This window comes from Penaeus chinensis, chromosome 41 (genome assembly GCF_019202785.1).
Source record: "Penaeus chinensis breed Huanghai No. 1 chromosome 41, ASM1920278v2, whole genome shotgun sequence".
Classification (NCBI taxonomy): domain Eukaryota; kingdom Metazoa; phylum Arthropoda; class Malacostraca; order Decapoda; family Penaeidae; genus Penaeus; species Penaeus chinensis.
Genome location: NC_061859.1, coordinates 5,911,260 through 5,923,759, shown reverse-complemented (window position 1 = coordinate 5,923,759; position 12,500 = coordinate 5,911,260). Strand labels below are relative to the sequence as shown.

Sequence of the window (12,500 nt, the reverse complement as noted above, 5' to 3'; positions counted from 1 at the left end):
CCGGATGGAGAGAAGTGTAAAGACTAAACAAGTGTACAGTTCAGTGGCTAACACATGAAACCATTTTGTGTCCAAATGAATGGAGTGAAAAGCATTGGTTAATGAATATAGTCAAGTCGGTCTAATGACAGTCATTTCGTAGATAAAATGTATTGTTTCGTCTCGCAAACGAATAACGTTAACAGAAACCTTTGATTGACAGGGAGCTTAAAGATAACTTAAATCTCAGAGTCTCAGTTATTCGTATTACAGAGTGTACAGATGGATAGATGGATAAACTGATTGATAGATGCATGGGTGGACAGATAAATATACGGATTACTATATATGAGGTTAGATTAGTTTGGAATGAAACGCGAAAACATGAAGGGAAAATACTTAGCAAGATTGTAAAAACAAGGAAAAGTAGAAAGTTAAATGGAGAATACAGGATTAATGTCTCTATCATAAATGAAAGTAAATATTATAAATTACAACAAAGGATATTTCAAATACTGACTAATATTTTGCTATCAGAATTGTTATCGTAATTATCAGTGAGATAGCGTGAATGTTAAAAAATGAACGATTGGTGGACATTAAGATAAATAGTCAGTATATCAGTGTAAATGTATTATACAGATTTTGACATACAGTATATTAATTTGTCTGGCGGATACTGACCGGAATGTCGGTTAACTGATAGGCCTTCAGGAAAAATAATGAGATTATGCGTTTTTTATTCATTCAAATTTGTGTATTTTCTTTCTTCTTACAGGGTAAAACTATTTCAGAATATATATATATTTTTAAAGGTGGTATCATCACATATGTCTCCAAATACTTGATATGTCATAATATTTTTTTCATCTTTTTACATCTTTTTTGTTCTTTTTGTCTCTACCAATCGTCCTGTTTTTTTTTTTTTTTTTTTTTTTTTTTTTTTTTTTTTTTTTTAAATAAAATGCTTAAAAATCTATTTCACTTATCGATCCATGTACTGTTTCATCTATTTATTCCTCCACTTTTTTATTGATTTTCCTTCATTTCCAAGGCCTGTGTAGGAATCAGTGTTTGGTCCAACCTGCCTGCACGGCCGTGTCAGTCCAACTCAATGCAAGCGGTGTTCAGTGTGCCTTCACCTCTGAGCCAGAACCCGAAAGCTACCTTGTGAACTCCGGCGAGGGTCATGCTGTTTTTGCTACGTCAGGTGAGTTAGTGGGGGGGGGGGTGGATACGAGGTCAAAGGTTAATTTTGTGGGGATTTTGTGAATGTCTTGTCTTGTAGGCATGTAGATACTCACATATATATATATATATATATATATATATATATACATAAATACACACACAAACACTCATGCACTATGTATATACACATATATAGACATACACACAAATATACATGAATATACATAAATATATGTAAGAACACACATACACACTATATATAAATGCGTAAATACATAAATACATATGTATACGTATACGTATAGATAAACATAAATATATATGTATACATAAATAAATACATAAATACATACATATGTATATATACATACATATGTATATATACATACATATATATCTATAAATATACACGTATACATAAATATATATACATATATATTTATATAGACATACATACACGTATACATAAATACATATGTAAATATACATACACACATACATACATATATATGTATGTATATATATACATATACATATATATGCACATACATATACATACATACATATTTATACATGTGTACATATATACACACATACATATATATTTATAACTTTATATAAATATACATACATATATATATAAATATATATACATATATATACATTTATGTATTCGTATACATATGTATATGTGCTGTACACACACACACACACACACACACACACACACACACACACACACACACACACACACACACACACACACACACACACACACGCGCGCGCGCTCAATCGCTCGCAAATATATATGTATATACACATATATACATATATATATATATATATATATATATAGATATATATGAATAAAGACAAATTCAGTGCCCATAATAAAATGCAATCAAGTTCTGGTCCCTGGACAGTGCTGTTTGATTGATAGGATGCAGTTTTCGAGTAAGTAATGTGTAAAATGATGCGACTTGGGCGCCTTACACATTTTGCAGTGATGGCATAAGATTTGCTTTGCCTCCAAAACTGCATCCTGTACATAATGTAGTGTTCTGATATCTCATGCGTGGTCTGTAACCTGTTCTCTCCGAGACAGTCCATTATAGACTTTATATGGTTTGTCTATATCAGATGTCCCTGCAACACTTTCATAATGCCAGATAGTACCATGTCCATTTTTCTTCATTTTTTCGGTGGTCCAAACCTGGCCCTCATAATCTCGAAGACAGCTGAAAACACGTTTTTTAAATTGTTTGAGAGCTGATGGTACTGCATAGTATGGTTCTTCACGGGAGGATGCTAGTTTAGCTAACTGATACCACCTTGCCACAGGTTGATATTCGTATATGAGAGGGTATCCAGTATATTGACACTTGTATACCCTGCTCTGATAGACTAGAAATTTGGTGTAGGCTATTCCTAGTTACCATGTTTCCTGGACGAAACGCAGTAAGTCTAAATAGTGCACCTTAGCTGTTAGAGAAGACAGCTAGGTGTCGCTGCTGTTCACTACCTTTTTTGATGGCATGGTATATTGGCTACTGACTCGACATCAGTTGTGCTTGCCCAGTTGGAAATACGTACACTTTCTTTAAGAGAAATGTCAGGAATGAATACTCCAAGTCCGTGCGGATAAGTAGAGGCATTAAATCGCAAGTGGGGGTACCATGAGCGGGATGGAGAATTTCATCTATTTATTTCAGGTAATGGCCTTTTACTTCTGTTACTGAAGTCATGGATTTAGGCCCTGTTATTTTATCAATAGGAACATATACATGTGATCTATGCCATGGTGCAGTAAGTGTTGCTTCTAGGATGTTAATAGCATCAATGTTCCACACACTGAAGCTGAGAATAGTTTGGGCAGTTTCGGCCTTCCATTCTAGGTTTTACTGTATCAAATTGGAGTATCAAGGGCGCCGGGTATGGCGAACTCTGTAATTAATATCATTGGATAAAGCAAGGGAAATTTGGTCTGGATTGAAGCTGCAGAAGTCTGATTCCGAGTATGGTGTTGACCTGGGTGATACGATTGTAAATTGGAGGGAGGTCTAGCTCTTTCCTCATGAGAAGAACTTTAGCAGTCATTGGGCAACCAAGAATGATTCTCTTGGCCTTGTTTTGTAAGACTTCAAGGGGTATGAGGCCATTCTGTGTCAACATACTAAGAACTGGGCTCGCATAGTCTATCATGGATCTAACAAGGGATATATACATTAACCATAGGACTCTTAGGGAGCCACCTATTTATCTGTTACTTAAGTATGAACGCTCCAAACAACGTCCCCTGCTGTTTTGAACAATTTCCCGTGTGAAGCAAGAATTGCGGGACATGAGGCGGAGAGCAATCACCATGACAATATAATACTTTTGGGTGTCAGTTTTTGCAATAACTCTCCACCTAACCTTGGAATGTATGGCAGTTTATTAGATCTGGAAGTGTACTTTGTCTTGATAGGGCTGACTATGAGTCCAAGGGAAGAACACTTTCTGCTGAACCTCTGGAGAATATATCCCACCTATCAAAGACCTGATCGAGAATGTCATTAGCATAGAATGTGATGCTGCATAGGTCTCCTCACTGTTGAGCTTGCAAAGAGAGAGCAGTACGTTAAATAATGAAGGGGACAAAACTCCACTTTGTAGAGTGCCTAATTCTAGTTCACCATAAGCACTGTAGGTGCCTTGGTACCATATACCATACCTTTGCTCTTCTCAAAGATAGATATGCCATTATCGATAGGAGAAGCTTGCCTTTAACTCCAAGATTTAATTCGTGGAAGATTCCAGTAGGAGAGGCTCTGTCGAATGCTCCTTTGAAATATATGAAGTAAATAGACGGCATTACTTCCATTTAGGTACTGGGCTAAATACGTTTGTGTTCCTTTCCCTTTTTAGAAACCAAAGACTGTAGGATGAATTTGATCTCGCCTGCTTTGGTGGAACAGGCTAGTGAGAATTCTTTCACAGGGTTTGCAGAGACTGGATGTCAGAGAAATTGGGCTAAATTTATCAGAACATCCTGGTTTCCGGATGGGAATAATGGTAGCTTGTTTCCAGGCATTGGGCAAGATGCCTGAAGTATATGTTAAGTTGAAGAAATCAAGAAGAGGATTTCTTCCCTTCACATGTACCTCTGCAAGGAGTCGGGTGATGTCATAAGTGATTCCGTCATCCCCAGGTGCAGTGGATTTGCTAGTCATAATGGCTGCAAAAAGTTCATGACTTTTCAATGGTGCATCAACCTCATCCAAAAGTTGCCACGGACAATCACTTTTATTTTTGTGTTTTAACTTAAGGGAGCACCCGCATATGGATAATGGAATATTATCGAGAGAGTATTTTTCGTAGCATTTCCTGAAGAGTGACAAAGCTATCCTTTCATGGGAGTCGTGGAGTCAATCGATTCTACCCAGGCATACAATCTCTCTTCCCACTTTTGAGTTATTACTTCATTAAGCCTTTTACTAAAGAATACAAGGTCCCTAGCTTGGCAGTGGATTCTTCCCAAGTGCTTTAGCTGATTTACTGTAGACCTTACAAGTTTTCTAAGTAGCTTCATTTCAGGATCTTTGTTCAGGTGATGTGCTCGTTTGGCACTGAAGGATGGGGACCTATCTTTGACAGGGTTTCTGGGGTGGAGTTGATTAGTAATGTTACCGATTTGCTGAAAGAGTTTCATTGAAATGTCTTCATACCAGCAGCCAGCCCCACTGACTAAAAATGGGATAACTTTCACAGTGCTTGGAAGTGTGTGCTGATTGTATAGTTATATAATCAAATTTGCCACTTAGGTGTATAGGGTCACTAGTGTTTCGGAGATAGTCACAATAAACCTTAATGTTTTTGCCAATGGTGGTTCCCTTATAGCCCAGGAGAGGATGAGCAATAAAATCCTCCCGCAATAAGGAGGCTTTGGTACAACTTCACTCTCATGTGGGTTATGTAAATTAATGATGGTGATAGTTTTACCATCAAGAAATATTTAAACATATTCGGCACATGTGTTGTCACCTTATTCATCGATCACTTTTGATAGAATGATATTCTCAATGCATATAATGTATATACAAGTCCTCTTGTAGAAGGATTAGCAATATTAGGTTTGTCATAGGTGTATCATGTAATTTTTGTATAACAAGCATCAGTTTTGACTTCCTGAAGGCAACACACATCAATATATTCAGAGTGAAGATACTGAGAGAGGGTTGTCTTGCATTTCCATAAACTGTTGATGTTCCAGGTAATACATTTCAAAAGATTATTTGGAACCATTGCTGATCATTTGATCATTTCCAAGGCCCAATGCAGGTTGAGGCTGCCGTTGTTCGAGGAGAAACGCAATTTTTTTTTTCCCCCTGGAACTGGGATTGCTGAACCCTCTGTTGCTGCATCATGCACATCATCTGCTCCATCTGTTTGAGCAGCATTTGTAACAGATCCTTCATTTCACTGTTGGACTCTCGCTTGTCCTGCTATAGTGAGGAGCTGAGCTGGAGCTGGAGTCAGTGCTGGAGCTGGTGCTGGGGTTGGTGCTGGAGTTGAGGGGGCCTTAACTCCTGTCGGTGCTGGTGCCGTGGTCGGTGCCATGGCTTTCTTTGCCGGGGCCATCAGAGGTGACCTCTGCAGGTGTGGGAATTCCTGCACATCATTTTTAAGGCGAGGGGCTGGGAGAGACTTCCTAGGAGGAGGGGCTGCCCGCTTCTTTGGGCTGCTTACCTTCCTATCTTTGGATAGTAGGAGAATTTGCATTGTGCCCCTGCCGACAGTTTACTCATTTCCGAGGGATAGTTTCTCCTTCAGATTTTTTTTCTCCGCATTCTAAGCTCTCGCGAGGAAGAGCTCAGTATCGACATCGCGGTGCGTCTCGCGGACAAGCACGTGCTCCATGTCCCCGCTTCGAACAATTTGAGCAAAATGGGGTCTGATTTGAAGACAGCACATCTAAAGGGTAGCATGCCCTCATCCATTTGAATACTTTTGGGGATAACTCCCTCTCGTACGTTATGATGACTCTCTGGGTCATCAGTCTTTTTACTTTCACGCGCCTGACGTGTATGGGTCGTTCATTGCACGACGTCATTTCTTCGGTTTCAATTTCCCTTGGCACGTCGAACACAATGACATTCGTGCATTTCCCTTTTCCAAACACCTTGGCTTTTGCTAGCACTTCCCCACCTGCACTTGTGGGGAAGTACAATTTGTTCGTTCTTGGGAGACCTATGGCTATGGTGACGAAAGATTGACTGAGAGAGAGAGAGAGAGAGAGAGAGAGAGAGAGAGAGAGAGAGAGAGAGAGAGAGAGAGAGAGAGAGAGAGAGAGAGACTGACTGACTGACTGACTGACTGACTGACTGACTGACTGACTGACTGACTGACTGACTGACTGACAGACAGACAGACAGACAGATAAAGATAAAGAGAGAGGGAGACTGACATTCAGACAGACAAAAAACTATATTTTCGGCTTGCATACTAATTACTTGAATTCTCCTTGGAACAGAAGCGACCAGCCTCGCAGCCCACGAGACCTCTTCTGCCTCTACACCGACTCCTTCAAGAACGGCAACGGAACCCACGGATCTCGGACAGGAGTTTCAAACACAACAGGGCACATCCTCGCCACCAGAAACTTCGGAAATCACAGATCCCATCAACATTTTAACACTGCCAGACACAGCCTCAGAGACAAGCAACGCTGCTTTCTCTGACCCATCTTCGCTAACCAACTAATCGGGTCAACGCGAATCGGTTTCGAATCCAGTCAGGTGGGACTTATTCGGACATTGAGCAGTACTAACCTTCACAATCTGTTATATCATTGTAATAGTACTGAATATAAGATGGAATAACACCAGGTGAATATAATCTCATATTCAAAACAGTCTTGAAATCGATTTATTTTATTTTGAAATCAAAGACAAAGAGAGGTTCGGATGAAAATGAAAAGAAATTTAAGGAATGATACCGACCTTACAGATAAGGAGGAAAATGCATGGAGACAATGTATTGTAATACTCATAGGATTAATAAATAGTTAAATATAATTAATACGTTTCGATAAAGTCTACAATAGGAGTACTGTATATTTGATGCAATTCTAATGCAATTCTGAAGTCATACCATTTTGGTGAAGGCTTAATCAAAACGAAGCAATTGAGAAACAAGGGAGATACTGATAGATAAACAAGGGAATTGCATAGGCATACAAGACAGATAGATACAGAAACAATAGAGATATAGATAGCCAAGGGAGAGCTTAAATAATGAGGAAATGCAATGGTCTGAATGGGTTTGTTTGTAATGTGTTTTTCCTTTTGTGAAGTCTGTATGTGTATTTCGTTTATATGTATCCATAGCAACCTACTTAATTATTGAATATTAGGTAGATTAATCAATTTAGATAGGTTACGACTGCGTTAATAACAATGCTTAACAGTATGTTAGGAAAAATGATAAAAATATCAATGTTCAGTAATGATAAACAATGTATATGAAATAACTAACGCTTGGATAATCAGATAATGAGTATTTTTTCACAATTTTAATAATCCCAGTATTGTGAACTCAAATCACGCTTCGGTGCTTTGAGCGGGCGCGGTTTTCGTAATCTCCTCGAGAGAACGGCCGCGTGTTTCGGGTAAGCAGACGGCGCCAACGATTGCTATGGTAAGGCAAACTCCGCTGTATATCCAAAAGGCCCCGTGCACACCCATAGTGGAAGAGATCAGGGGGTATGTGAACGCCGACGCGAAACTGCCCAGGTACATGAATATCAGAATGACCGAAATGCCCGTAGCTCGCACGGACGTCGGTAGCAGTTCTCCCTGCAGGATGTTGATGACTGGCGCCCCGACGCCCACGAGGAAGAGGAAGGCGATCATGGAGGCGGCGGGGGCCCAGCCATATGCACTGACGTCTATATCTGTGGTCCGGACATAGAAGTATCCACCCAAGGATGCTATGCAGAGGGTACAAAGCAGGAAGGAAACAACCAGAAGGGGTTTTCGGCCTACGCGGTCGACGATGCAGATATGAACCACAGTTCCGGCGGCAAACACCACGCTAGTCAAGAGAGCACTCATGTACGCGTCTATATCTGCCTTGTTTATCTGTAAAATCGGAACTGCATAGCCTATAACCACCACGATGCCGCTGAAGGGCGTTAGGAGCGATAAGAAACCCATCAGCGCCATGTTTTTTCTGGTGGAGGGTTCCATCATCATGCGCACCTGGTCTTTGAAGCCACTCTTGCGCCTTTGACTGCGCTCCACTTGCTCGGTGATAGAAGCCAGTTCGGAGGAAATGTCGTAGGATTTCCCTCTGAAGAACGAGAGCGAGTCCCTGGCCTCCTCGAAGCGGCCGCGCGTGACCAGCCATCGCGGGGAGTTCGGCAGGAAGAGCGAACCGAGCAGAGGAACGGCAACCAAGGCCGAACTCGCGAAGCCGACGGCGCGCCATCCGATCCTCAACCCACCCATCCCGAACACGAAAATAATCCCAAATCGTCGGGCGGTTGTGACGATCCCGAACAGGAGGCCACGTATGTCCTTATGGGAGACTTCCAAGACGTACATACTCGCGGCAGGAGACAGGAACCCCGTGACGAAGCCCAGGACGAACCACATCGAAAGCAGGAGCGTCGTGGAGTGTGCGAAGGCCATGGCGAGCCAGCAGGCGGCGTTGATGGGGAGTCCGAGTAACGAGGTTGTTCGCTGACCAAGCCTCAGCAAAAGCACTCCACCGAAGACGGATCCGAACGCCCCGCCTAGATCCGAGAGGCTGGCTAAAAAAAATAGATAAGAGTGAAGTCTAAAAATCGAAAAAGTAAATAAAAACAAAACAAAATTAAGGAGCTAGAGAATCAGTTAGGTGATGCTCATATTATGTTTGTGAGTAATATAGTATTAGATATGGATAACCATCTGATCCCCAAAAGAAGTAAACATATGCATAAGAGAGAGAAAAATACTCTATATGTAGCAGCCATGGATTTATATTAACTTCATAGTGTAAAATCTCTGATAAAACAAATAGTGCAAAATTAAGCACGCATACAGGAAGACACTAGTGTGATAATACTTAAATATAGACAAGAAAGTAAAAAACAACAACAACAAAAAACGATTAAGTTCTATCCAAATGACGAATGACATTATAATTATAACAAAGCTAATAACACTTAACATTGATTTATTTATCTACACCTGATACTACCTTTACAAGTAGTAGTACTTCTGTACGTGGTAAAAAAGCTCCACTGTATTGACAAAATGGCAGCAAACAAACTGGACACGTGAAAAATGTTTATTGGATGAAACAAGAGCATCGAAGTCCTCATCTTCAGGTGTGAGGAGAATGAGGAGAAAGGAAAGGCTGTTCTCCTCATAACTTTCTTCTCTTCGGCTTCCTCAGACAGGAAGATGTGATACAATGTGGATTTCAAAACGGGTGTCTCCTTTTCTGACAGACTTTCTTTGTGTTTAGTTTTTTTTTTTTTTTTCTTTTTTTTCTTTTTTTTTTTTTTTTTTTTACTTATGAATTTACGTATGGTTATTTTTGATTTGTTACTCATGTTGGAAGCAAAATAAAATTAATAAAAATGTCATTGATATTCCCTATGTAGGACGGTGATTTTTTTTCTTAAGGAAATTATTGTTGAGGAGGTGATCCTGAAAATCAGCGAGAGTAAATAAGATTTATTATTTCAGTCAAGTCTGATGATTTCATGCAAATTAGCTCTTAGATACTATGTTAATGTAGAACATATACATAAGCTAAAAAAAAAAAAAAAAAAAAAAAAAAGTAAAAAGAAACAAAAAATATGTAAGGTGCAGTAAGGAATTCAAAGATTTAACTAAAAGCTGAATGGTAAAACACTATACCTTAACCATATCTTAATATGTATATTCAAATATATATACACATATAGATACATTTACATCTCTCCCCCTCTCTCTATCTCTCTCTCCCTTCCACCCTCTTCCTCTTCCTCGCCCTCCCTCCCTCCTTCCCTCTCCCCCTCTCTCCCTCCCTCCCTCCCTCCCTCCCTCCCTCCCTCCCTCCTCCTTCTTTCCTGTTTCTCCCTCCCCCTCCCTCCCTTTCCCACTCCTTCCCCCTCGCCCTCTCTCTCTCTCACCCTCCCTCCCTCCCTCCCTCCCACCCTCCCACTCTCCCTCTCCCCCTACTTCATACACCAAAGCTACTGAACAACATCCGCGACCCTACCGAAGAACGCGACCTCATACGGGCTGAGTAATAGGTCTTGCGTGTCGGGGTCAGTCAGTTCGGGCAGTGTGACCCCCGTGTACCCGTAGACAGCTCCAATACCCATGTGGACGAACGCCATCACCAGCGTCGCCGCCACCTGGTGATTCGATAAGGGTGTTAATTCTTGTTTGTGGATGGTTCTTTGCGTGAGGTTCGTGTTGTGTTGTGAGGTGGAGGTGTGGAAGGTGGAGGATGAAGGATGGAGGATGGGGGGTGATGGTGGGGGTGGGGTTGGGTGAGGTGGTGTGTATGTGTGTGTGTGCGTGGGTATGTGTGTGTGTGGGGGTGGGGCATATGTATTTTGTATGTGTGCGCGTATGTGCGTACATATGCATATATAGGTGTACGTGTGTGTGCATTCGTGCGTATGTATGCGTGTACACACCCTGAGACAAAAGTATACGTGTGGACACAAAACCTCACCTGAGTCAAAATTCTGGGCCGTGTCTCCGCTCGCTTTTGGTCTCCATGCTGTCCACTTGTTGCATTCTGGCCTCCCTCGCTGGCCTTGAGTACACCAACGTCCGTCTCTGTTGTATGTCCTTCGAGCGACGTCATCTGAAGACTGGATACATGACAACGGCCGTTTTGCTCGTTTTGGCATGAGTCTTGTTCCACAAAAGCATCGTTTTCAATACCCTTCACCGCAGCTGTTATAACGGGGTCTCTGGGTGAATTCGATGACCGCAAGTGCAGGTTATATTTGCCCATCATGGTACTCTGGGGAAAAATTGTATCACAGTTGATGAATTCTATATGGTATGGTTACCCAGGCTGAGCATTGCCGACGAGACCGAATCAAAATCAATCAAAATGAAAATATTAATCTTCACTCCTATATAATAAAATCATAGTTTTTTTTTTTTTTTTTTTTTTTTTTTTTTTGTTAAAATGCAGCGTTTTGAAAAGAAAAAAAGTCAGTTTAGAGATAAATTGGCACACTGGAGTAAAGGGCAAATCAGAAGTCAGTTTTTAGTCATCAAGGTAAGGATTACGATGAAATAATAATAATAATTTGTCATTGTTAATATACTCATATAAAACTCAATATGCCTCAGATAAGCTCTTAGGATATGAAATAATGTTAGTCAACAACTAAACGATCATTTAATTTATAGCATGTATAGGGCCATTTTAAATGATGAAATCTAAGTGTTGGCTAGGTGTATTAGTAGTTAGTAGTAATAGTAGTAATAATTGCAACTGATGTAATTACAACAGCAGCTGTAGCAGTCGTATAAACAGTAGTACTAGCAGTAGTAATAGTAGTAGTTGTAGTAGTAGTAGCAGTAGTAGTAGTTGTAGTAGTAGAAGTAGTAGTTTTAGTAGTAATAGTAGTAGTAGTTGTTGTAGTAGTTGTTGTTGTTGTTGTAGTTGTAGCAGCAACAACAACAGTAGTAGCTGTCATACTAAATAACTCCCATCATAATATTAAAATACATAAAAAATAAAATTACAATAATTTCTTCTCGTATAACAACATTTGTTAACTCGAGGTAAATTCAGGGTTTTAGGGGATGAGATTGTCAGACGGAGACAGTAAAGAAGAAAACAATAAAAAATAAAGAGAGAATGAAAAAATCGGTAAGGCTACATTTTTTTTTATGCGGTAGTAGATGACTCCTCATATGCATGGTTACAGATAATGAGATGCGCCATCCTCAACGCCATACTGTATGTCGCTTGTCAAACACACACAGACACACACACACACACACACACACGCACACACACACACACACACACACACGCACACACACACACACACACACACACACACACACACACACAGTGCTAACAGCCCCCATTTTGTTGAGTCTCCTTGACTCATTCATATAATTAATCATAAAAAAAGGGATTTTGGCCTACACCACGTTGTTTTGCACGATTAGTTTCGTGACTATATTATTAAATCAAAAGTATAATTGAACAGCACTACATTATAACAATACATAACAAGAAAAATATCTGGGAAAGAAATTTCACTTCGAACCATCAATTCTGTTTCTCTGTCACCCTCTCCCTCTTTGTCTGTCTGCCTGCCTATCTCT

At 40.3% G+C, this 12,500-nt stretch overlaps 2 protein-coding genes across 2 annotated transcripts in view; one reads left to right on the top strand and one right to left on the bottom strand.

Annotated features, from left to right (window-relative positions):
* Positions 1-7,226, top strand: part of LOC125047732 — an 8,080-nt gene extending 854 nt beyond the window's left edge. Inside the window, exons 3-4 of the mRNA XM_047646140.1 lie at positions 1,034-1,189; positions 6,683-7,226. Of these exons, the coding sequence (XP_047502096.1) occupies positions 1,034-1,189; positions 6,683-6,912 (386 nt within the window). The 3' untranslated portion in view covers positions 6,913-7,226. The remainder of the gene's footprint in view (positions 1-1,033; positions 1,190-6,682) is intronic.
* Positions 7,227-7,421: 195 nt separating this feature from the next.
* Positions 7,422-12,500, bottom strand: part of LOC125047670 (facilitated trehalose transporter Tret1-2 homolog) — a 5,557-nt gene continuing 478 nt past the window's right edge. The window contains exons 2-4 of the mRNA XM_047646010.1: positions 10,873-11,169; positions 10,408-10,546; positions 7,422-8,965 (exon numbers count right to left, since the gene is read on the bottom strand). Coding sequence (XP_047501966.1) covers positions 7,752-8,965; positions 10,408-10,546; positions 10,873-11,163 — 1,644 coding nt within the window. The 5' untranslated portion in view covers positions 11,164-11,169 and the 3' untranslated portion in view covers positions 7,422-7,751. The remainder of the gene's footprint in view (positions 8,966-10,407; positions 10,547-10,872; positions 11,170-12,500) is intronic.